The sequence below is a fragment of the Heterocephalus glaber genome, unplaced genomic scaffold (assembly GCF_053883595.1).
Source record: "Heterocephalus glaber isolate CG9 unplaced genomic scaffold, H.glaber_assembly_v1.0 deba00001452, whole genome shotgun sequence".
In the NCBI taxonomy this organism is placed as follows: Eukaryota; Metazoa; Chordata; class Mammalia; order Rodentia; family Bathyergidae; genus Heterocephalus; species Heterocephalus glaber.
In genome coordinates, this window is record NW_028258302.1 from 7,775,962 (window position 1) to 7,799,645 (window position 23,684).

At 40.5% G+C, this 23,684-nt stretch overlaps 1 protein-coding gene and 1 pseudogene across 2 annotated transcripts in view; one reads left to right on the forward strand and one right to left on the reverse strand.

Moving 5' to 3' along the window:
* Clspn (claspin) overlaps window positions 1–16,674 on the forward strand; it is a 32,279-nt gene extending 15,605 nt beyond the window's left edge. Inside the window, exons 10-25 of one of the 2 annotated variants that reach the window (XM_013074214.3) lie at window positions 970–1,223; window positions 2,405–2,583; window positions 2,677–2,741; window positions 3,494–3,696; window positions 4,150–4,307; window positions 4,938–5,164; window positions 6,157–6,268; window positions 7,973–8,045; window positions 8,876–8,973; window positions 11,912–12,076; window positions 12,184–12,305; window positions 12,550–12,677; window positions 13,658–13,766; window positions 14,324–14,406; window positions 14,977–15,138; window positions 15,586–16,674. In XM_013074214.3, the coding sequence (XP_012929668.2) occupies window positions 970–1,223; window positions 2,405–2,583; window positions 2,677–2,741; window positions 3,494–3,696; window positions 4,150–4,307; window positions 4,938–5,164; window positions 6,157–6,268; window positions 7,973–8,045; window positions 8,876–8,973; window positions 11,912–12,076; window positions 12,184–12,305; window positions 12,550–12,677; window positions 13,658–13,766; window positions 14,324–14,406; window positions 14,977–15,138; window positions 15,586–15,696 (2,249 nt within the window). In that variant the 3' untranslated portion in view covers window positions 15,697–16,674. The remainder of the gene's footprint in view (window positions 1–969; window positions 1,224–2,404; window positions 2,584–2,676; window positions 2,742–3,493; window positions 3,697–4,149; window positions 4,308–4,937; window positions 5,165–6,156; window positions 6,269–7,972; window positions 8,046–8,875; window positions 8,974–11,911; window positions 12,077–12,183; window positions 12,306–12,549; window positions 12,678–13,657; window positions 13,767–14,323; window positions 14,407–14,976; window positions 15,139–15,585) is intronic. The other variant, XM_021263312.2, reaches the window with a different exon arrangement.
* A 4,319-nt stretch (window positions 16,675–20,993) lies between these two features.
* Window positions 20,994–21,775, reverse strand: LOC101710817 (tRNA methyltransferase 10 homolog A pseudogene; annotated as a pseudogene).
* Between the last annotated feature and the right edge of the window lie 1,909 nt (window positions 21,776–23,684).

The following is a 23,684-nucleotide window of genomic DNA, read 5'->3' on the forward strand; positions in this document are numbered from 1 at the left end:
GGACAATTTAGTGAGCACCTATGCAAATAAAAAATAAAAAGTGAGCTGGGCGTGGTGCCACACATCTGTAATCCCAGCACTCAGGAGCTTGAGGCAGGAGAATCACCACGAGTTTGAGGCCAGCCTGAACTACAAAGCAAGATCCTGTCTCAAAAAAATAATAATAAAAATTAAAAAAAATTTTTTTAAAGGGCTGGGGATGTAGTTTTGGGCAGAAGCCCTGGGTTCAAACACCAGTAGCACAAACAAACAAATAAATAAGCAATAAATATCCACACTAGAAAAATACATAGAATAAACAAAAATCTCTACCAAGCTGCTTCACATAATTTATCTCATTTAATCCTCACAGCTCCATGAAGTAAATAATATTAGTATCCTTATTTTATTCAAAGGAAACTGATATGCAGAGCACTTAAGCTACTTGTTCAGGTTTATATAACTACTGAGTGGTAGGATGAGCAGCCTAATCTAGACCAGGCTCAGGTATGCATATGCTTTCTGTCTGTCTTGTCTGCCTGCCTATCTGCTTTGCTACACTTTGCTGTTCAATTCTGGTTTACTTTTTGGGTTTTTTTTGGTAGCAGGGATCGAACTCAGGACCTTGTGCTTGCTGTTCAGTTTTGTTCCATTCTTTCAACAATATCTCTAAGTTTTCCAGGCTGGCCTTGAACTTGGAATCCTGCCTCAGCCTCCCAAGTAGCTAGGTTTACAAGGCATGCACCACCATGTCCAACCATTCACTGTTAAACAATTGTTTTACAGTCCTTGGGTGTAGAAGTTTGCTTTTACATGTTAATCATAATAATCCTTACGTGTTAAAATAACAAAAGCCTAGAGTGCTGAGGTTTTTGATTTTTCTTTTAGGATGTGACTAGAATACTTCTGCAGTTGCCTAAAATATCTACTTAATTATTGTATTATATAGTCAGTCATAATGTCTAAAGCATTTCAGCATATTTCTTTTAGGTGAAAAGCTGCAGGTATTAAAAGCTAAACTACAAGAAGCAATGAAACTCCGAAGGTTTGAGGAGCGCCAAAAGCGCCAAGCATTATTTAAATTAGATAATGAAGATGGGTTTGAAGAGGAGGAGGAGGAGGAAGAGGAAGAAATGACAGATGAGTCTGAGGAAGATGAAGAAGAGGTAGAGAAAGAAGATGAAGAACTGGAGGAAAAAGTGGAGAAAGAAGAACTAGAGGAAGAGGAGGAAGGCAATCAGCAGGTTTCTGGCAACTTATATAATTTTTTTTACAAAGTCATGAGTAAGAGGAAGAAAATCAGATTTAAATAAGTATAGTAAGCCCCGGTACCACAAAAATAAATAAATAAAAATTTTAAAAGGTCAAAAAAAAAAATGAGTATAGTAAGCATGTTCAAGTGTAAGAGATTTTTAGGGACATAGCTTTTTTTTTTCCCCAGTACTGGGACTCAAACTCAAGGCCTTGTGCTTGCCAGGCAGGCAAGGCACCACTGAGCTAAATCCCTGGCCCAGATGAAAGTATTTTCTGCATATATGCCTAAATTTTGGTGCATTTAGTTCTGTCAGGACCATGAAACACTTGGAGTTCACAGAACTGTATCCTTCTACCTGTTAGTTTATTTATTTTAATATAATACTGATATTGGGCCGAGGGTTTAGCTCAGTGGTTTCGCTGCCTGCTGCGCAAGCGCAAGGACCTGAGTTCAATCCCCGGTACCAAAAAATTATGTACTGATACTGAAAATGACTTTGTGTTAATAGGGAACTTTATCTTTCTTATTTAGTTTTCTTTATTCAGAGTGAAAAAAACAAGCTTAACCTTAGCCAGGTTGAAGTCTAAAACAAATTCTCAGATAACCAGAGGCCTTCTAAAATTAATCTCATTTCTTTGTTAAGGAAATTATTTGTACAAGGGCCTCTTACCCTTGCTCCAAAGTATTATTTTTCTGCCTAGGGGAGACTGATGATTATATAACTGTTAAGTATGAATAAAACTTTCTTGTCTTATATTTAGGCTCACTTGAAAGAGTTGATTAATATTTAATCCTGGGTAAAAGAAAAAGAAAGCAATGGTTAAGCTGGGCAGCACAGTACAGTCTGGTTGGTTTGAGATCAAGAGTTATCCTGCAATCTTAGACTAATCATGTAACCTCCTGTTCCCTCAGTAAACTGATAATCCAATCTTACTTTATAATCTTGTAGCAATGTGGAGAGGGTAAAAGGTGAAATAGGTATAAAAGCTCTAAACATGTCAAAGAAAATTGTGATGATGATCGTGGTCACCCAGAGCTAACTTCAAATTTACCTTTTTAGATTTAAGACATGACTTGTAACCAAACAGCCATATTTTAGGCTAACAGTGGAATTGCTTTTAAATGTTTTGACTTGTATTATTTTATTTTTGGATGGTGTCATTGGTATAGACTGCAGAATTCCTTCTTGGTAATGAAGATATAGAAAGCAAAGATGAGAAAGAAGTGGATAAAGAAAATACTGAAGGCAGTAGTGAAATTGGCAAGTCAGTTGACCTTCTCTCTGTTCCCCAGGCTCTCTTATCAGATTCTACCCTACTTCTATTTAAGGACAACTCTTCCAAGATGGGGTAATTCTCTATGGAAATATAAAATTCTCTAGGATTTGTCTCTAGTAAAAAGTAGGAACAGATACTTAAACATTTTACTTTCTTGTTCTACAGTTACTTTCCTACTGAAGAAAAATCAGAAACAGATGAAAACTCTGGCAAACAGCCTAGCAAGCTGGGTGGGTAGTGATTCTTACATAGATGTGACTGTTCTTTGGCTCTTCAGCTTTGATGCTTAAGGACTACAGTTCCATAAAGGTTCCATTTTTTGAATCTAGTAATTTTCCCATCTTACATGCAACATTGAGAGGGGTTATTGATTCAAATATTTCTCTTGGTCATTTTTTGAAAACTCACTTGCATTTTCTTTATAGTGGACCATGAACATATAATGGTCCTTATTGAGTATGTTAATTAAGTGAAACATGAAATATTTCTATTTGTAGATCAAAGGAAGGTATATAATTGATTGGATAATGAAGACTGATCATAAGCATTAGGCAGCATGCTTGCTTTGGTAGCACATGTACTAAAATTGGAACCATAAGCATTAGGCAGGGTGAGAAAAAAAAGGAACTTTCAGGTGTCACTTAGCTCAGTAATAAACCCTGACCCTATAATGCCATGGTGGTACTGTAATTTACCTTTTTTTAATATAATCTATAATTTCAGAATATGAATATGTGAACCTCTGTAACCTTTTTTTTTTTTGGGTACTGGGGATCGAACTCAGGTCCTTGTGAGGCAGGCTGCAGAACCATTGAGCTAAATCCCCAGCCCTGTAATTTACCTTTAACTTAATGATTTAGAACCTGTAAGTTAAGATGTTTGCCTATGAATTTTACATGTGGGTTTCACCTGCAGCATTTTTTCCCTTAACAAATCCACCTAATTTCTGTAATGCACTTAAAAGGTGTTTCTCTTTCTTTAGATGAAGAAGATTCATATTCATTGCTAACAAAAGAGAGCAGCCACAATAGCAGCTTTGAGCTGATTGGCTCCACAATTCCATCCTATCAGCCTTGCAACAAACAAACAGGCCGGGGAACCAGTTTTTTCCCTACAGCAGCGGGTAGATTCAGATCTCCTTCCCCTGGGCTATTTCGAGCCAGTTTGGTCAGCTCAGCTTCTAAGGTGAGGTGGTAATAGTTTTTCTAATCTCCTCCTCCCTTTGATTCCCACATTGCTAAATATAGTGTGTCCCAGCCAACCAACTCCCACCACCTTGGTACTGAGCTTATGTGTGTTCTGCTTTAAAAATCCACCCCGAGCCAGGTGTGGAGGTGCACACCTGTAATCCCAGCACTCAGGAGGCTGAGGCAGGAGGGTCTGAACTACAAAGCAAGACCCTATCTGAAAAAAACAAAACAAAGCAAAAAACTCACCCCCTTTGTGTATTAGAAACAAGCTTTACCTAACTTTCTTACTTTGGAAGTATTTTTCTTTGGGCTTCTCTTGGCTATGTATTGTCCTCAACTGCAATTCCCTGAGTAAAATAAAATATTACAGTTAACAACTTCTGTTGTTGTCATGACACAATGAATCTGTAAAATGTTTTGTTATTGTTTGTTTTTGTTTTGGTGCCAGAGTTCAGGGAAACTATCTGAGCCTTCACTTCCTATAGAGGATTCCCAGGATCTGTATAACTCCTCCCCAGAGCCCAAGACACTTTTCCTAGGTGCAGGAGACGACTTCCAGTTCTGTTTGGAAGATGACACTCAAAGCCAACTGTTGGATGCAGATGGGTAGGTAGTTTTGTGTTTCTGTGGGTGGGATGGTGCTGGGTACTGCTTAACTTTGTTTAAAAATAAAGTGAGCTTCTGTCACTCCATCTGTGCTTTCTCTTCTGAGAAAGAGGTGTACAAACCATTATTAGTATTATATTCTATGAGTTTGAACAAAGTCTCTCTAGAAAATAAAATGTAAATAGCTCTTGCTGGCTGCCATTTGGATCGTTTTTTTGTTTGTTTTGTTTTGTTTTTTCCATTTGGATCTTTTGATTTCTTCTTATTTGTAATAAATAGATCTTGTAAGGTCATGAAATTTCCCTGTGTGCTTTTTACTCTGTTAGGGTTCTTGGGTAAGACTGAGAATTCAAAGGCAGTGGCACATTACAGTACATAACACCCAGTTCTACTCTAGTATCCTCTGAAAGCAAAAGTTATCCTTTACACTTTACCTTTTGAATGGTATTTTATTCTTTAACAAAAACTCTCCTGCTTTTTTTAGATTAGCAGGAGGCTGAAGTTTAAATATTGGTTTTCTAGTTTAAGATTCAGCTTCTAACTTTAGCATTAGAAATGAACTCAGAGTTTTTCATCCACTACTTTACATCTTTTCCAGCAAATTTCTTACACGGGTCATTGTGCTTACAGGTTCTTAAATGTTAGAAACCACAGAAATCAGTACCAAGCTTTGAAACCTCAGCTGCCGTTGGCCAGTATGGATGAGAATGCCATGGATGCCAACATGGACGAGCTGTTGGATTTGTGTACTGGCAAGTTTACATCTCAGGCTGAAAAATGTCAACCCAGGAAGATTGACAAGAAAGAGAACATGGAAGAACTCCTGAATCTTTGCTCAGGAAAATTCCCTTCTCAGGGTAATGTCCTACAGAGAACACCAGGCTTGTCAGTGACAAATCTCTTTAAGTCAGTGTCCTTGTCAAGAAACCCCTTTACCTCCTGGTGGAAACAGGGATGTGATGCAGTCTTACATTTTGTTTCGTTTTGTTTTGGTTTTTTTTGGTACCGGGGATTGAACTTGGGACTTTGCACTTTCGAGGCAGGCAGCAGAACCACTGAGCCAAATCCCCGGCCCTGTTTTGTTTTGTTTTGTTTTGTTTTGTTTTGTTTTGTTTTGTTTTGTTTTTGTGGTACTGGGGATTGAACCCAGGGCCTTAGCACTGAGCTACATCCCCAGCCCTTTTTTAAGTTTTGAGACAGGGTCTTGCTAAGTTGCTAAATTGCCCAGGCTTGGTTCCAATTTGCAATCCTCTTGCTTCAGCCTCGAGTGCTAGGGTTATAGGTGTACACCACCATGCCCAGCTCTGGAATCTTACATGTTGACTGAATTCACTGTGTAACTCCTGAGATTTAGAGCTGTATTGCTTAGAATGATAAAGTATCAACTTAAGACTGCTTTAGCTTTGGCCATATATGTCATTTATAGTTAATCTATATGTCAAATTTAGAGCTGTGGCTAGTATATAGTAAATTTCATATAAATGTTATTTTTCCGCCTATGCCCCCCGCCCACACATACAACACTGGCTAGAAAGTAAGCTCTGTGAGAGAGTTGGGAGTCTTTGTTTTGTTCACATCTGTATCCCTGATGCTCAGCACATAATAATCCTGAATAAGGGTTTGTTCAATGGATGGTGACGTTTTTGACAGGCTTACCTTAGAACTTTAGTGAGCTGGCTTGTCTTTAGATGGCTGGGAAGAGAAGATAAAATTGTTGTTCCTGTAGGGTCGGGGATTTAGCGCAGTGGCACCACACCTGCCTTGCAAGCACAAGATCCTGAGTTCAATTCCCGGTACTGGGCAAAAAAACAAAGTTGTCATTCCTTGGTGAGAAGTCTTTTCCTTGTAGATGCCTCACCTCTGGCTCCATTGGAGTTGAGCAAGCAGGAGAAGGAGAACAGCATGGATGACCCAATGGAAGAAGCACTTGCTCTTTGCTCGGGCTCTTTCCCAACAGACAGGTTAGTCTCAGACTGGTAGGAACTTGAGAAAACCTGGTCCTTTGATAAAATCCTAGGATCAAAAAGAAGAAAAAGGGTCCGGGGATTTAGCTCAGTGGTTTTTCCACCTGCTGCGCAAGCGCAAGGACCCGAGTTCGATCCCCGGTACCAAAAAAAAAAAGAAGAAAAAAATCACTGGATCAGATTTTCCGTGTTTAATAATAACTAATCATCTTATAGGTTTAATATCTTGTCAGAGAGTCTTACAATGGATTAAATCTTGCGTTTGCATAGTAATGAAATTATAATACTTTGGTAAAGAATAAGGTTAAAAAAAAGCAAGAATAAGTACATGAAAGATCTTTAACATCACTAATCATTGGGGAAATTCAAATAAAATCAAAATGAGATACTGCCTCACACTGATTAGGTAACTACGGTAAACATAAGTTAATAATAAGGGCCAGGGAGGAGGTAGAGAAATTGGAATCCTTGTGTACTATTAGTGAGAATGTAAAATGGTTTAGCTGGTATGGAAAACATTCCTCAAATTAAAAATGGAATTGGCATCTGATCCAGCAATTCCGCTTCTTAGTATAGACCCAAAACAAGTGAAAGGAAGGACTCAAATAGGTATTTGTGTACCCATATTCATATTCAAAGCAGTGTTATTCACAATACCCAGAGTGTAGAAGCAGTTCAAGAGTTTGTTGACAGATTAACTTTTTAAAAAGTGTGTATATATGCATATAATGACATAGCCAGCCTTAAAAAGGAAGGAAATTCTAACATGCCTCAACATGGATGAACTTTGAGGACATTATGCAGAAAGCAATAAGCTAATCACAAAAAGACAAATACTATTATAATTCTACTTGTATAAGGTACTTAGAATTAGTTAAATTCATTGAGAAAGAATGGTAGTTGCCAGTCTGGAGGTAGAGATGAATAGAAAATTGTTTGAGTATAAGAATTTGAATTATGCACCATGAAAAGAGTTTTGGATATTCTACAACAGTGTGAATCTACTTAACATTACTGAACTGTTTACTTAAAAATGGGTAAGATGATGTTATATGTATTTTATCACAATTAAAACTTTTTCTTTTCCTGTACTAGCGATTGAACTCAAGACCTTTACACCAAGCTACATCCTCAGCCTTTTAAAAATTATTATTATTATTATTATTTTTTGGTGCCAGGGATCGAACTCAGGTCCTTGCGTTTGCGCAGCAGGCAGCGAAACCACTGAGCTAAATCCCGGGCTCCTTAAATTATTTTGAGACAAGATCTTGTTGAGTTACCTAGGCTGGACTCAAACTTGGGATCCTCCTGCCTTGGCCTCCCAGAGTTCTGGGATTGCAGGCATGCCACCATGCCAGCTAAGACAATTTTTTTTTTAAAGGCAAAGCACCTGGGCATGGTGGGACATGTCTATAATCTCAATTCTCTGGGAGGCTGAGTCAGGAGAATCATTAAATTTGTGCCTAGCTTGGGCAACTTAATGAGACCCTATCTCAAAATAAGAAAAATTAAAGCCTGGGGGTGTAGCTCAGTGTAAAGGTTCTGAGTTTAATTCTCAGTTGCACCCCCCTCCCTTGCCAAGGCAAATATTTTATCTCCTATTTCTTGAATAGGTTATTGGTGTTACTAAAATACTTTAAATCCTCAATTTAGCTGGCTGTTTGTTATCAACAGTTTATTTACTGATCCATTGATTTGCAGGGAGGAAGAAAGTGAAGAGGAATTTGGAGACTTTCGGCTTGTCCCACATAACAATGAGTTTGACAGTGATGAGGTGAGTATGAAGGGAACATAACTCCCATGTATTGCTGCCTGTGGGCTTTTTTTTCTTGTCTGAGTTCCTGAGATTTCTAAGATTGGCATCTCATCAAAAACAGTAGCCTAGGGGCTGGGGATTTAGCTCAGTGGTGCTGCCGCCTGCCGCACAAGCACAAGGTCTTGAGTTTGATCCCTGGTACCCAAAAAAAACCAAACAAAAAACCAAAAACAGTAGCCTGTACCATGCGTGGTGCACACCTGTAGTCCCAGCACTTAGGAGGTGAAGGGAGGAGGATCGCTGCAAGTTTGAGGCCAGCCTGGGCTACGTAGTGAGATCTTGCCTCAAAAAACCAAAAAAAGATGGGCTGGGGATGTAGCTCAGTGGCACTGTGCCTGCCTGACAAGCGCAAGGTCCTGAATTCGATCCCCGGTACCAAAAAAAACAAACACAAAAAACCCAAAAAAAAAGGGTGTGGGTGTGTGTGTGTGGGTGTGTGTGTGTGCGCGCGCATGCGCATGCATGCTGTCAATTGAATCCAGGACCTCATGCATATGAGGCAAATACTACCACTGGACTATATACCCAGCTCCTAGCTTTTTATTTTGTTTTTTTAAACAGGAAAAAGAACATGAAAGTATGGGAGTATTAGGCTCCTAAGAGTCCTATTTTATTTGAGGACATATTTTAATCTACTTAACTTTCATACTGTGATTTTTGTTTGTTTGTTTTTGTTTTTTGGGGGAGGTTTTTTGGTACTGACAATTGAACTCGGGTCCTTGTGCTTGTGAGGCAGGTGGTGGAGCCACTGAGCTAAATCCCTGGCCCTGATACTGTGATTTTTACAGGATGAACACACTGACTCTGGTAATGAAAATATGGCATTGGAAGACCATGAAGATGAGGAAGAACTCCTTAAGCAATCTGAAAAGCTGAAAAGGCAAATGTAAGTGTTCTTTCCATTCCTTCAACTGCTAGAAATTTCCCCTAATTCTCGAGTTGCAGTTTACCACTTTTTAATCTAAATTTTCTAGATTAAACAAAATCCTTGAGGGCCGGGGATTTACCTCAGTGGTTTTGCCGCCTGCTGCGCAAGCGCAAGGACCCGAGTTCTATCCCCGGTACCAAAAAAAAAAAAAAAAAATCCTTGTTCTGCATGGAATCTCTTGAGTATTCAAATATGGTGGTCTGGGGCCGGGGATTTAGCTCAGTGGTTCCAGCACCTGCCTCGCAAGAGCAAAGTCCCAAGTTCGATCCCCGGTACCAAAAAAAAAAACCCAAATATGGTGGTCGGTGTTCCTTTGGTCATATCTATGCTAAGCATCTCTACTTCCTTCCAGAACCAGTGACATTGCTTGTGGTCTTCACAGGCCCTGGGTATTCTCTGTACTTTGAGGTGTAGTCTTCGTATTTGATATGCTGGATGCATACTACTTATAATCTAGCCAAACATCAAAAGAGCTAACTTACACTTCTAGAGCAAGATGTAATGTAGAGATCTAAAGTTCCCTGGAACTCTTTTTCCTGTGAATTGCTGTTCTTCTGTTTTACTCATTCTAGTCTCAAACAAATTACCCAGTTTATTTTTTTAATATTGTTCTGATTGGGCCAGGGATTTAGCTCAGTGGTTTTGCCGCCTGCTGCGCAAGCGCAAGGAACTGAGTTCAATCCCTGGTACCAAAAAAATATATATATATTGTTCTGATTACAAAAGTAAGACATTTATTTTAGAATATTTAATAGAATGCAGAGAGCTTGTGGGTGTAGTTCAGTTAGAGCACATGCCTAGCATGAGCAAGGCCCTGGGTTCCATACTTAGCACTGCAAAAAATAAATAATGCAGAAATATATAAATAAAAAGTCTCATGTCCACTGCCCAGAGTATATGTGAAAGTGTCAGTGGTGATTATTTCTTAACATATCTATGCATATATTTTTATATAGTTGAGATTTGTATTTTTTATATGTATAAATTTGCATCTTGCTTTTTTTCCCCACTTAGCGTATATATAAATATTTTCCTATGATGTTAAAAAAGTTTCACAAACAATTCTAATAGGTATTCAATGTTATATTGTATGTGAATGACTTTTAGAATTCACATACAGGACATCATATTGATCCCTATTAGATTCATCTTGTTGCTTTGAGCCTAGCATTCCATTCTGTTCAGATCCATTTGGAGTTCTAATTTGTCACCTGTCAAATTAAATGTCTCATACAGCTTTAGGATATCCATAGATTTTTCTAAGGCAGTGGTTCTTAATGTCATTTAACTGCAGACCTCTTTGTTCAAATGAAAGTCATAATGACAGCTAAAAGTTGAACTGCTCAAAAAGGATGGTGGGAAGTTTGGGAAACTTAGTGACTGGTAGCCCCTGAAAGAATTTCCCAAGAGTCCTGGGATTTAGAGGAACTCAGCTTTAAAAACATACAGTATAGATGGTAGGAAGTAGAAAGGTCAGTATTTTGGAGATAGGAAGGAGATAGAGGAATGAAGGGGGAGAGGAAGGGGAAGTTAAAAGGATTAAGATATGATATGTATATGTACCGACTCCCCACAAAGAATGTATTTATTATGTATCATAAACATGTATTAATAAAAAAATACAGAATAAGTATAAAAATCAGCCTTCAGAAAGTACCAGGTTAGTACTATTAACCTGTACATAATAGGATTTTGAACTCAGGTTGATAGCAGACTTTTTCTCAAAAGGGGCTGGCTAAGATCAAGTGTGAAAGAGGCTAAAGTTAGAAAAAGAAACTATCATCTGGGCGTGGTGGCACATGCCTGTAACCCAGCTCTTGGGAGGCTGAGGCAGGAGGACTGCCGAGAGTTCAAGGCTAGCCTGGGCTACATAGTGAGTTCAAGACCACCCCGAGCTATATAGCAAGACCCTGTCTCAAAAAACAACAACAACAAAAGAAAAAGTAACTAGTAGAGGTTTTGATTTCCAGGAGCTCTGAGCCTCAGTCTTGCCTGTAATTGGAGGTCAAGATGCACTGAGCTGTAAGACGATCCCTAAACTGCTGCTATAAGAAATCTATATCCTTGGGTGGGGGATTTAACTCAGTGGTTTCACCACCTGCTGCCCAACCACAAGGACCCGAGTTCGATACCCGGTACCAAAAAAAAAAGAAGTCTATATCCTTATACCATACTATCTCTTAAAAGCTGGTATGCTTAGTTTGAGCGTTCTGGCAGGTATTCCTAAATACAGGAGAGAGATTAAGAGTTTTCTGGCTTTAGGGTTACCCAGCCTAGATTTAATTGTGGCTCTGCTACATCCTAGCTGTGTGTGACCTTGAATAAATTGTTTAATCTCACTGTGCCTCCTTAATTGATCTCTATACCAACATCCCTAGTTCCTTGCAGAATTAATGACATTTCCAGTGTCACTGCTTCCAATCTCCTTATGTCCTTGCTATTTCTTTTTTTCTTCCCTTAAATTTGACAGCAGTCGTCCTTCAGCCTCTTAAGTGCTGAGATTAGAGGGGTGCGCCACCATGCCTGGCTTTGTCCTGGTTATTTCTTTATCAGTTATAAAATGAAGGAAATAATAGTACCCACTCTTAAAGATAATATGATAATGCCTGTAAAGCAGAGTTATTGGCTCATGGTATATATTAAGTGATCAATTTTTAAATATTCAAAATTAGATGTTATTGGACCAGGGATTTAGCTCAGTGGTTCCACCACCTGCCTTGCAAGCCCAAGGTCCTGAGTTCGATCTCCAGTACCACAAAAAAAAATTAAATCAAAATGTTATAAATTTCATTATATTATTGTTCTTAACAGTGACCCTACATGCTGTTCTCATTGTATCCACATTCTGTGTATGCAGTCATTGTTACGTCTTCTAATCCTCAAAGTTGCTTTCCAGGAGATTGAAGAAATATCTGGAGGATGAAGCAGAGGTGTCCGGAAGTGACATGGGAAGTGAAGATGAGTATGATGGGGAAGAGATTGATGAATATGAAGAGGATGTAATTGATGAAGTTCTTCCTTCTGATGAGGAACTGCAGAGTCAAATCAAAAAAATACACATGTGAGTATCCCAGTGAGCCCATCTGAGTAACAGGGTGCATTGTAAGGCACGCCCTATAACCAGTCAGAATGGTCCTGGTATTGAATGCCTCATTCCTCCTCTTGCAGGAAAACTATGTTGGATGATGATAAACGACAGCTACGCTTCTATCAGGAGAGGTACCTTGCTGATGGGGATCTGCACAGCGATGGACCTGGGCGAATGAGGAAATTCCGATGGAAAAACATAGGTATCTTGGTTGCTGCCTTTAGAAGTAATATTCCAATAACAGATTTGTCCAGTTTCAGATGGCAAATGGCAATCAAAACTGTAATAGGCTTGGTGAAGGACCTCGCTGTAACCATTGCTTCCTATTAGTAGATGGGAAAGGTTTATGTCAGTGTATACTAAATAAGGGTTTATTTTGTGTCTGTCCAGTCACCCCTCTCCTATGCAGACTGCAGAATACTAAAAGCCTTAACTCTTTGCTTTAGATGATGCTTCTCAGATGGACTTATTCCACCAAGACTCTGATGATGATCAGATTGAAGAACAGCTTGATGAAACAGAAGCCAGATGGAGGAAGGAGCGAATTGAACGGGAGCAGTGGCTTCGGGATCAGGTAGAAAGTCTGCAAGAAGACAGGGCATGGTGGCACACACGTGTAATCCCAGCACTTGGGAGGCTGAGGCAGGAGGATCACTGAAAGTTGGAGGCCAAGCCTGGGCTACATAGTGAGTTCAAGACCAGCCTGAACTACATAGCAAGACCTTGTCTCAAAAAAAAAAAAAAAAAAGTCAAGGGCTGGGGTTTAGCTTAGTGGTACTGAGCCAACCTCACAAGTGCAAGGTCTTGAGTTCAATCCCCAGTACCAAAAATAGTCAGCAAGAGAATTGCCTATTCTAACCCCATTATGAGGATGAGAGGACCTGGTCATAGAGATTGTCATAATAGTTTCAAAATCTTTGGCAACATATTGCTAACTTTTTTATCCCTTGAGTTAGTTTTTTTGCATTGGAAGTTTATCATAGGCAATTCTTTTCATGTTTGTCCAAAATATTTTTTTTTTGGTACCGGGGATTGAACTTGGGTCCTTGCACTTGCGCAGCAGGTGGCGAAACCACTGAGCTAAATCCCAGGCCCCATCTTTTTTTTTTTTTTTTTTTAAGGTACTAAGGATTGAACCCAGGGCCTGTGCATTCCAGACAAGCACTGTATCACTGAACTACTCCCCCAGCCCCTTTTATTTTATTTTATTTTATTTTATTTATTTATTTATTGTACCAGGGATCAAACTTGGGACCTTGCACTTGCGAGGCAGGTGGCGGAACCACTGATCTAAATCCCCAGCCCTCCTTTTAATTTTTTTATTTTGAGACAGTCTCCTTAAGTTGCCCAGGCTGGCCTCAAATTTTCACCTCCCGAGTCACTGGGATTACAGGTATGCACCACTGTGCCTGGCTTCAAGTCTTTTGGAGAGGAGAGGCATTGCAAAAATGAAAACATAATATCCCAGCAACCTAGCTTCACAACCCAAGCTGTGGCAACTATTTAGGGAAGCTGTAGACATTTTTGTTCATGCTGTATGGTTTTTATTTTCAGGCACAGCAGGGGAACATTACAGCTGAAGAAGAAGAAGAAGAAATTGGGGAAGATAGTCAGTTTATGATGCTAGCTAAGAAAGTTACAGCCAAAGCACTGCAGAAGAGTGGTGAGCTCTTGTTTCCCTCAGGTTGAACTCCTTGGGTTGTTAGTGTTGGGGTTTGGAGGTGATTCTAACCTTCAGGGGATGTTAAAGCTTGGTCATAAGCTTGTGTCTAATATTGTCTTAAAATAGGCTCCACAGAGGTGAAGACAGATACTACACTTCAATCTTAGAGTACTGGGTAGTAGAAATACTTGGAAGTTTCTGTAGCTGATTTTGTCTTACATTCGGAGGTTCTATAGATTCTTGATTAAATTGCCCAGGATGCTATATCTAAGTGTATTTGAAGCCAGGTATAATTAACTCCGAAATGAAACTCTTAAACACTACTCTATACTCTTAGCAAGTTTTATTTTTCCTTCCGTTATTCCTGTTAGTGATTAATTGATAAATTCAACTTGGGTTGTCTGTCTGCTTGGAGACACTGTAGAAGACAACCATTAAAAAATATACAGATGTGGCTTTAGCTTTGAGTTAATTTCAAAGATTCTTAGTGTTTTCAGGTTTAAAAGTAATTCTACCCAGCTTTGCCCACAACAATCCTCTCTGTCTTTTCTTTCTAGCCAATCGCCCTGTGGTTATCCAGGAATCAAAATCTCTACTCAGTAACCCTTTTGAAACTGTCAGACCCGGAACCACTCACCAGGTTGGTTGGGACCTTGGCTGTCTGACGTCATGGTCTGCAGGGGTTTTGTTTTGGGGCTCTTTTTAGCGGGGGGGGGGGGGGGTCCCTTTTTTTTTTTTTTTTTTGTAGTACTTGGGATTAAATCCAGGGCCTTTGCTTTGAGCTACATCCCTAGCCCTTTCCTTCCTTCCTTCCTTTTCAGTACCGGGGATTGATCTTGGGTCCTTGCACTTGCGCAGCAGGTGGCGAAACCACTGAGCTAAATCCCTGGCCCCGTTTCTTTATTTTTTTATTTTGAGACAGGGTCTCACTAAGTTGCCCAGGCTGGGCTCAAACTTTCGATACTCAGCTGTGCCACCATGCCCAGGTATGGTCTGCAGATTATAAAGGCCCACATCAAGCTAAGGGAATAGACTGTCATTGTGAGAGGGAGGTAGCCCAGGAAATGGGACTAGATAGCGAAAGAACCTGCTGCTTCTATTCTACTCGGTAGAATAAGAATATGTCTCCTCAATATTTGGGGAGGAAAGGAGGGAGGACTGAGTTTTCATTCTTTGGGATTTGATAGCACATGACTCTTTTTCCCTTTAGCTGAAGACAGGCTCACTGCTAAACCAGCCCAAAGCTGTGCTTCAGAAACTAGCTACCCTCTCTGACCTCAACCCCAGTGCTCCCCGAAATTCAAGAAATTTTGTCTTTCATACACTTTCTCCTGTCAAGGCTGAGGCAGCAAAGCAATCATCTAAACCTCAGGTATGGAATTTGAGAACTGATATAATGGCTCCCAAAGCAGTTTTTTGTTTTTCTTTTGAGACAGGGCCTTGCTATGTAGCCAGGCTAGCCTTGAACTCACAGTGATCTTCCTGCCTCAGTCTCCCAAGTGCTAGGATTACAGGCATGCGCCACCATGCCTGGCCCAAAGCAAAATTTTATTTATTTTAATTAAAAAACAAAAGTTCTAGTCTAATAGCTTATGCTACAGTTTTGGACTCCTCCCCATTAATATACAGTGGATTTACTTTTGCTGGTAGATAATAAGCTTTTAAACCTATCTGGAAAGTTTATACTTCTTGGTTGTTACTGTTGTTATTTTCCTGTTGTTAATTGTCCATGATTTAACTGTGTTGCTTAAGAGCTCATTGAAAGTAAGTACCTGTGTGAGGGTCTTGCACTGGCTCTGACTCTCTTTCTGCTCTCCAGGTGAGGAGAAGGGGACCATCATTAATGACATCCCCTTCCCCTAAGCGCCTCAAGACAGGTGATAGCTGTCCAAGATTGAAGCAAAGCATCTTTAGATACTTGGAAAGCTAACCCCATCAAGGACTCCAGCATCTATGCCTAGACCACTCAGTAACACAGTGCTAGAAACTGGCACTGAAGGTTGGAACTGATGCTCATGCTGATGATCTCTCCTTCCTTCATAATCAATGCATTAAGACTGCAGAGATTCCGTCCAAAAAAAAAGTTTGCCGCCTGCTGCGCAAGTGCAAGGACCCGAGTTCGATCCCTGGTACCAAAAAAAAAAAATAAGACTGCAGAGATTCCAGTTTTTTCTACTGCTCAACTGTGGCTATCTTCCTTTCCTAGTATTTCCTAGCTTGGCCACTAATCATAATTCTGCACTGTTTCCAACATGAACTTATAGAATGCTTGAGTGAAGTCTCATGTACTTCATTACACATTTGACGTTTTATCCTAGCAGCTTCCCGGGTTTATACTGCTTTGTGGTAGAGGTGGTTGGGAAAGGAGGAAGTGGAGGAGGAGGGACAAAAGTGTGGCATTACAGAAAGTGGTGAAAGTCAGTATCGGAATGACTTCTTCATACTTGTGAGGTTACCATCACTCCCCACTTTTCCTGAACTACCACAAGGCTCTCAGAATGTTAGACTCCCCACCCCACCTCAGAACTGAACATCATTGCTGCTTTGGAAAAGCATTCCATGTGAATATACTTTGAGTGTGAGTAGCTACACTTGGTAAGTTGAATGGGATTATGTCCATTTTTTATTAAGAGACAGGGAACAGGGCCAGGGATTTCACTCAGTGGCACCTTACCTGTCTTGCAAACGCAAGGTCCTGAGTTTGATCTCCAATACTCAAAAAAAGGAAAGAAAACACCAATTTAAGTGATGAAATGATGCAGATTTTCTAGTTTTTCCTAGCACTCAAGATGCTGACTTTGACAACTCATGTTTGTAAATTTGTAATCTTGTAATGGGGAAAGTGTGTATAAAGATGTTTTAATACGTATGTAGTTTTTCAATAAATATCAATGGCTTAAAGGCAGAATTTGCTGTCCGGTTTGAATACTCACTGTTAGGTCCGTGTCTGTCTGATATTAAGCATTTCAATTTCAATCCCCTTTCTGGCTTCTCAGTCCCTGTGAATTGATCAGAAACCTACTTACCTAAGGGTCTGGGCTCAGTCCACGGGAGGAGAGTTTAATAAATGTTACTGGTTTCAGCCCTTTGCATAGCATTTTCTCTTTAGTTGCCTTTGCGTGTGTTTATAGCTGTGGGTCCAAGGTGAAGGCTGTTGCCTTGCCCTTTGAGCTCTCTAAACAATGCCCACGCTAGGCAGCCCTTGCTGGGCTAAAGAGAGCTGGGAAAAAGGACTAGAAATTTCCTCCCTTTGCTTTTCTACTGTTTTTTTTCAGGGGGAGAGATGAAGTAGAAGGTTGGAATTGACCCGGTGAGAATAAGATCAGTGCCTGAGAAGTCTGGGGAGCTAATGGTTTCTGTTTGAGGCTCCAGGGAGAATTTCTCTTTGGAGAAAGAAAAGTAGTCTTAAACTCTAGGTCACTTTTCCTTATGCCAGCACAGCTGCCACAAACCAAGCTAAGCCTTCACCTGGTAACATGATTGAAATAGAGGGTTTCAACGTGATCCACATGCACTTTTCCCAAAGCACTGGCCCACCCGAACTATCTTTGTCTTAATGAAATTGGAGCCCCAGGGCCTGCCACTGTCTCCTGGTATGACTCAGCTCCACCAGCTTGGAAATTACATATTTGGAGGCATAAGAGCCCAAGAGTCTGGGAGATGAGTGTGCTCAGTGTCAGTTGTTTTGTCTCCTTGTTCCACACATAGGCAAGGACAAGTGATATTGACCTCATTAAAACAAGCCTCTCCTTGGGGCCAGGGATTTAGCTCAATGGTTTCACCGCCTGCTGAGCAAGCACAAGGACCTGAGTTCAATCCCCAGTACCAAAAAAGAAAAAAAAAACAAGCTTCTCCTCTTATTTCATTCATTTAGTCTGCAAGCCATACTAGGATCTCTTCTATAAAGCCTCAGCTTAAATTCACCAAAGCCTGGCTGGGGATTTAGCTCGGTGCCGAACCTGCCTCACAAGCGCAAGGTCCTGAGTTTGATCCTCAGTACTGCAAAAAAAATTTTTTAAATTCATCAAAGCCATAGAGCCAACTTCACCATTCATATCTCTGTGGGATCCATCATTTCAATTGCTTCTCTATGAACTTCTCCCCACTTTGAGAATTTCTAATTCAGCCTGGAAAACTTTGTAATACATGTTTTTGGTTTTTATTGCCTAGTCTTTTTTTTTTTTTTTTTTTTTTTTTTGGGAGATACCAGGGATCCAACTCAGGACCTTAAGCTTGCAAGGCAGGCGGCAGAACCACTGAGCTAAATCCCCGGTCTGCCTAGTCTTCTGTCTGGCTTGGATCAAACTTGGGACCTTGCGCTTGTGAGGCAGGCAGTGAAACTGCAGAGCTAAATCCCTGGCCCCTTGGGGCTTCTTTATCTTGACACAATTTTTTTTTTTTTTGGTACCAGGGATTGAACTCAGGACCTTGCACTTGTGAGGCAGGCGGCAGAGCCACTGAGCTAAATCCCTGGCCCTATCTTTTTACTATACATTGGTCATTTATTTGTAAACAAAGAGCCCATAAATACAGAATGGGATTATGCTACAGTTAACTGGCACATACTTTACTTTTCTTTGAGTTTTCTCATGTACTACCATCCTGCCAGTTAATATCTGCTGTCACTGTATAAGCTGTAGCTGAAAATAGTGTAAGAGATTGGGCTGGATGAATTCTGAACTGGTGAGTTCCGTTCTGTTCCTCTCCTCCTCTCTTCTTTCTTCTCCCTTCTCCCCTCCCCTTCCTTTCCCTTTCATCCCTTTTTTCCTTCCTCTCTTTTTTCTCTTTCTTTCATAGAGAAGCTCCAATATTACCTTCTTTTCTATTTTGCCTTAAACAGAAGATTAAAGACTATGGTTTGGCTGGGGGTGGGCAAAGAAATGTTACCTTTTATTATTCCAGATAAATGAGGGTGTGGCACTTAAAATCAATATTTCCTCTACTGCTGAGCTGATTTGCAACTCAGGACAATAAAAACCCAAATGCTGCCCAGCTGCTGACATTGCTTATACTGAACTAACCCTCTGGCCCTATCTTGATACAATTTGATGGTATTATTCTTGAGCCAGTATTTGTCTTATACCTTTATATCCTCCTCATGGCCTGACACAGGCTGGAATGTAATAGTGCCTAAAAATTGAATAAATGAGTCTGTATATCTATAAAATTAGGATCCTAATTATGCCTCTCTCAGAGTTTCTGTGAACATTAAGTTGGAAAATGTATGTGAATGTACTGTATTAAGTGCTACTCTGCAAACATTAGAAATTGCCAATATCACATCATATTACATCATATTTTGTGGACCAAAAGGCTCATTGTCTTACAAACATGACAAATTTAGCCAGATGCAGTGGCATACGCCCATAATCCCAGGACTTGCTAGAGCAGTGATGGTGAACCTTTTAGACTAAATAAATAACCAAACTACAACCCCAAACCCATTTATTTATTGCAAAGTGCCAACAATGCAATTAAACTTGAATACTGAGGTTTTAGTATATGTGTTGCCAAAGCAAGCACAATACTGAGGTTTCAGTTTGGAAGAAACAACTATTATCCTATGCTTGGCTGCTGGGGCAACTTGGCTTGCATGCTGACAGAGAGGGCTCTGTGTGCCTGCTGTGGCACTCATGCCATAGGTTCGCCATCACCACTCTAGAGGCTGAGGCAGGAGAAATGCCACCTGGGCCTCAAACTCATGGTGATCCTCCTACCACAGCCTCCCTAGTGCTGGGATTACAGGTATGTGGCATCATGCCTGGTGTAAACTTAACGCTTTAAAAATGTGATCTTCTTTCCCTAAAAACCTCCTCTCTGTTTTCCAATTTCAGTAAAAGTTACCTTCATACGTACCCCTAGTCATTCAAGCCGGAAAATGGAAGGGCATTCTTTTGGGGGGGGGGGGTACCGGGGATCGAACTCAGGTCCTTGCGCTTGCGCAGCAGGCGGTGAAACCACTGAGCTAAATCTCCGGTCCTAGAAGGGCATTCTTGACACCTCCTTGGTTCCTTCCATAATGAAGACAATCTCCAAGTCCTGGTAACTTTTCCAATGTGCATCTTGAATCACCTGACTTATTTCAGCTCTAGCCAGAACTATACTCCAAATTTCCATAATTTATTTACAGGGTACTGCAGTAGCCTTCAAATCAGATGTTTCCATTTCTGTTTTTTTTTTGGTACTGGGGATCGAACTTGGGACCTTCCGTTTGTGAGGCAGGTGGCAGAACCACTGAGCTAAATCTTCAGCCCTCCACTTCCGTTTTTGCTTCCCTTTCATCCAACTGCACAGCAGCTAGAAGATGACCTTCATGTAAACAGATTTGGAGGATGCACTCCACTACTTAAAACCTTTTCAAAGGGCAGGGGTTATAAATGGTAGGTTTAGCATACCCAAAGCCCTAGGTTCAATCTCTGTCACCCAAAACAAACCTTTTAATGTCTTCCAGCACTGTCAGAATGAACTTCAACCTGCTTATGTTCTACAAGGCCCTGGCTGGTAATTCCTGCTTCCCAACCTCAGGTCCACTCTTTTTTTTTTTTTTTTTTTACAGTTGCATAACTGATTTATAACCATTATAGAAATTAAGAGAATGTATTAAAGATTCTCAGCTCTGCGTGATTATTGCCATGGAGACATTACAAAGGAGGTACAGGTTAGGGCTGCACAGTCCAGAAGAGATGAATTTGAGTCCAGCAAATTGCATTTCTTCCCAGAGTTATGGTATTTCTTTGCAATACTCAAGTTGAAAATGAAAGCTGCAAATGGAGGGTAATTCTCCTATACGACATTCTAGTACACTTACAGTATGTTTATGAATATCTGCCCCCACAAATAAACAGGCCATAGATCAGAAAGGTGTTGATCTAAGCATAAAATAATAAAACTGAGAGGTCAGAAGGCACATCTGGAGAATACTTTCCAGTAAATGAAAGAGAATGAAGGTATACTACCAGTAAAAAAGTAAAATCTTCTAAAACTCTTATTTAAAGCTAAACAACAACAACAAAGACATACATATTTAAATCTTACACAAATACAAAAAAAGTCTTTAAAAGTATAAAGGGCTTTTTGTTATTTAGTTCAAAAAAAGTTTTAAATTCACAATATAAATAAGAGAAAATAACATTCTTCTCCAATGTGACTGTTCTGTGAAGCACCTCACTCGCCACTTCCTCCTAATGTGTCCCTAAGCTCAAAGGGAGCCAGGTAGTGTTAGCAGGGCAGACTCATGTGGACTCAGTGGGTTTCCTCATCCTGCGCTTCCTCTGGATGTGGTGAATCTGGTTGATTCCTGCAGCATTTCGCCTCACTGTCCAATCCACCTTCTGCCCCAGCAGCCCACTGATCCTGGGAAGAGCTATCACAGGCTTTGTCTGTGGGGACAGCTCCTTTCCGCTGGGGTAAGATAGTAAAAAATGCTTCTTGCCAGTCTCTTGTTTGCAGGTATTCCAGAATAATCTCAAATACATGATTAACTGCCAGAACTTTCCGACTATTCATCTTCACAAAATTTCCGAGGGGGAGCTGGGCATGATCAATCCCATAATCTGATGCTTGTTTACACGTGAATCCCTTATGATGGTTGTGATCTACCAATCCTCCAATCACATAGGCCTTTGACTCATCTAATTCCTGCAGTACGTTAGGGGAATCTGATGTAAGATATACCAGGTCTTCTTTTTTTATGAGTTCACTATAGTGCTCTGGTTTGATGTGGATATCCTTCCAGTTGACCCATCCTTTGTCATTGTCATCCATGTTCTTTTTCAGCTGGCCTCCGTGGCTCGTGAAGTAAAACTGCACAGGATGCAGTGCTCTTCAGTTTTCTGCATAGCATCGCTGAATCTGCTTATGAAGTTTCTTAATATCCTTTAAGACCATCAAATCATCAAAACTACAGTCAATGATAAGGCGGAGTGTGCTATGGACAACTTGTCTTTGAACATGTTTTCTGTCATTTCCACCTGAGTTTGATTCCAGTTCACACTGTCGTTCTAATTTCTTTCTGTCGCGTTTTTCTTTCCTCTTTTGTTTGCAGAGTTCTGTTTCTGTTTCCTTAGCTTCTTCGTTCGTCGTTTAGATACTGGCTCAATCCCTTCATTCATTCCTGATTTCTGTTTCTCCTCTTGATCTTCACTTAAGTCTTGCTTTCTTTCAGCACCAGAAGTCTCATTAAAATCTGGTAACATTTCAGATGACATTGTTTGTTGTATCTGAAAACATTCTTCACAGGCCACGGAAAGCGCTCTCAGCGCAGGGACAGAGCCACGCACGCCGTCACTTCCACGCCTCTCGTCTTCAGGTCCACTCTTTCATTCAGCCTCAGGACCTTCTAAAGTGCCCTTCCCATTTTCTAGACTTCCTTCCCCTCCAAACTCCTCCTTGTCTGGCTAATGTATAATTCTCAAGATGTTACCTTAAACCTAACTTTCTCAGAGACACTTTCTCCAAGACACTTTCTCCGACCTTTTGTAATAAGGTAACCTCTATTAATGTTTCCTACTCTTGGATTTTTTTTTCTTTTCAAGATAAAGTCTCACTATGTAATTGAGGCTGGCCTCAAACTTGAGATCTATCATGGTTCGCCACCTTAATATTTGTTGAGATCTATTTTCTCTATTAGACCATAAATTCCTTGAAAACAGATCATGACCTGTTTTTTAAGTGAATGATTTAGGTAGCACCATGCCTGGCACATAAAATTATTCAATAAATATCTTTTTGAATAATCCATGTTGGAAGATCTGGAAAAGCTAATGGCAAAAAGCTTGGAGCTGAATTGCTTATAAAGCTTTGTAGTATAGGATGAAATAGAGGTGACTGCTGTGTGAGATCTTAAGTCCTTGTTCTCTCTTCAACTTACAAGTTAGCTAAGTCATTCTCCCTGAACTTTTTTCCTTAACTCAAAAATGTTCCATGTGAAATGAGTTGGTTTAGCTCACAGGTTTACAGTTAGGATCATAGGTGTAATGTAACATGAAGTGATTATGCGTGTTTAAGGCTAACCCAATACAGGCTGAGGAAGGGGTGGAGTCAATGCCTCACTATGCTCTGGTTGGGTGAAAAGGAGAGGCTGAGTCCCAACAAAGCTCCAGAGTCCACCCTCAGCAGCCAGCAGTGGGTAGTGTTGTGCTGGGACTTGTGACAGTGGTGGCAATGGAGGACTGCAGGTGTCCCTGGACTCTAGTGAGTGGGGGAAATAGGTATGGCTTTGTGTATGGCTGGGGTCAACCTCAGATTTTACCTTTTGAGACCAAGGTGCCAGATCTTTCTATCCCTTAGTTGTAACCTATTGGTCTGTACTATGTCTTTCCCATCACTTCTTTCTGTGCTCCTTTCTCTCACCTTAAAGGTTTTTCATTTTCAGTTTATTGATTTAGTTCTTCCCTGTGGAGGGATACATAATGGGAAGAAGGGGTTTGAAGTAGCTACAGCCTAAGGGTGATTGGAGGAAGCTGTGGGGCTGCATACCTGGGTTCTTTTGTGTTGAAGGAACCGCATTCTTTGGTATTTTTGATGGCTGGTGAGTTAGAGACTGGGTGAAGCAGCACCCCAGTTCCAACCTGGAGAATCACTGGGCCCAGCCCAAGGGGTGGAAAGTGCTGGGGCAGGGTGGGGAGTGAGCTATGGTTTGGGTTTTTTAGCTCCCTCTCTTTTTCTCTAAGGCTGAGTGGAAGGAAAAAAAAAGCTGACTGCCCACCCCTCTCTTTGTCTTGTCTAATTTAACTTACGTTATTTATCAAAGAGACAGGTTATTTGGAAAACCAGATGGACCCAGGCAAAAATCATCTGGGTTTTCCAAACGTGAAAAATTAGGTTCTGGGAGCCCAGGAGGGAAGGTGTGTGTGTGTGTGTGTGTGTGTGTGTGTGTGTGAAGGGGGCCAGGAATATTGAGTGAATGTCTCTGTAGTC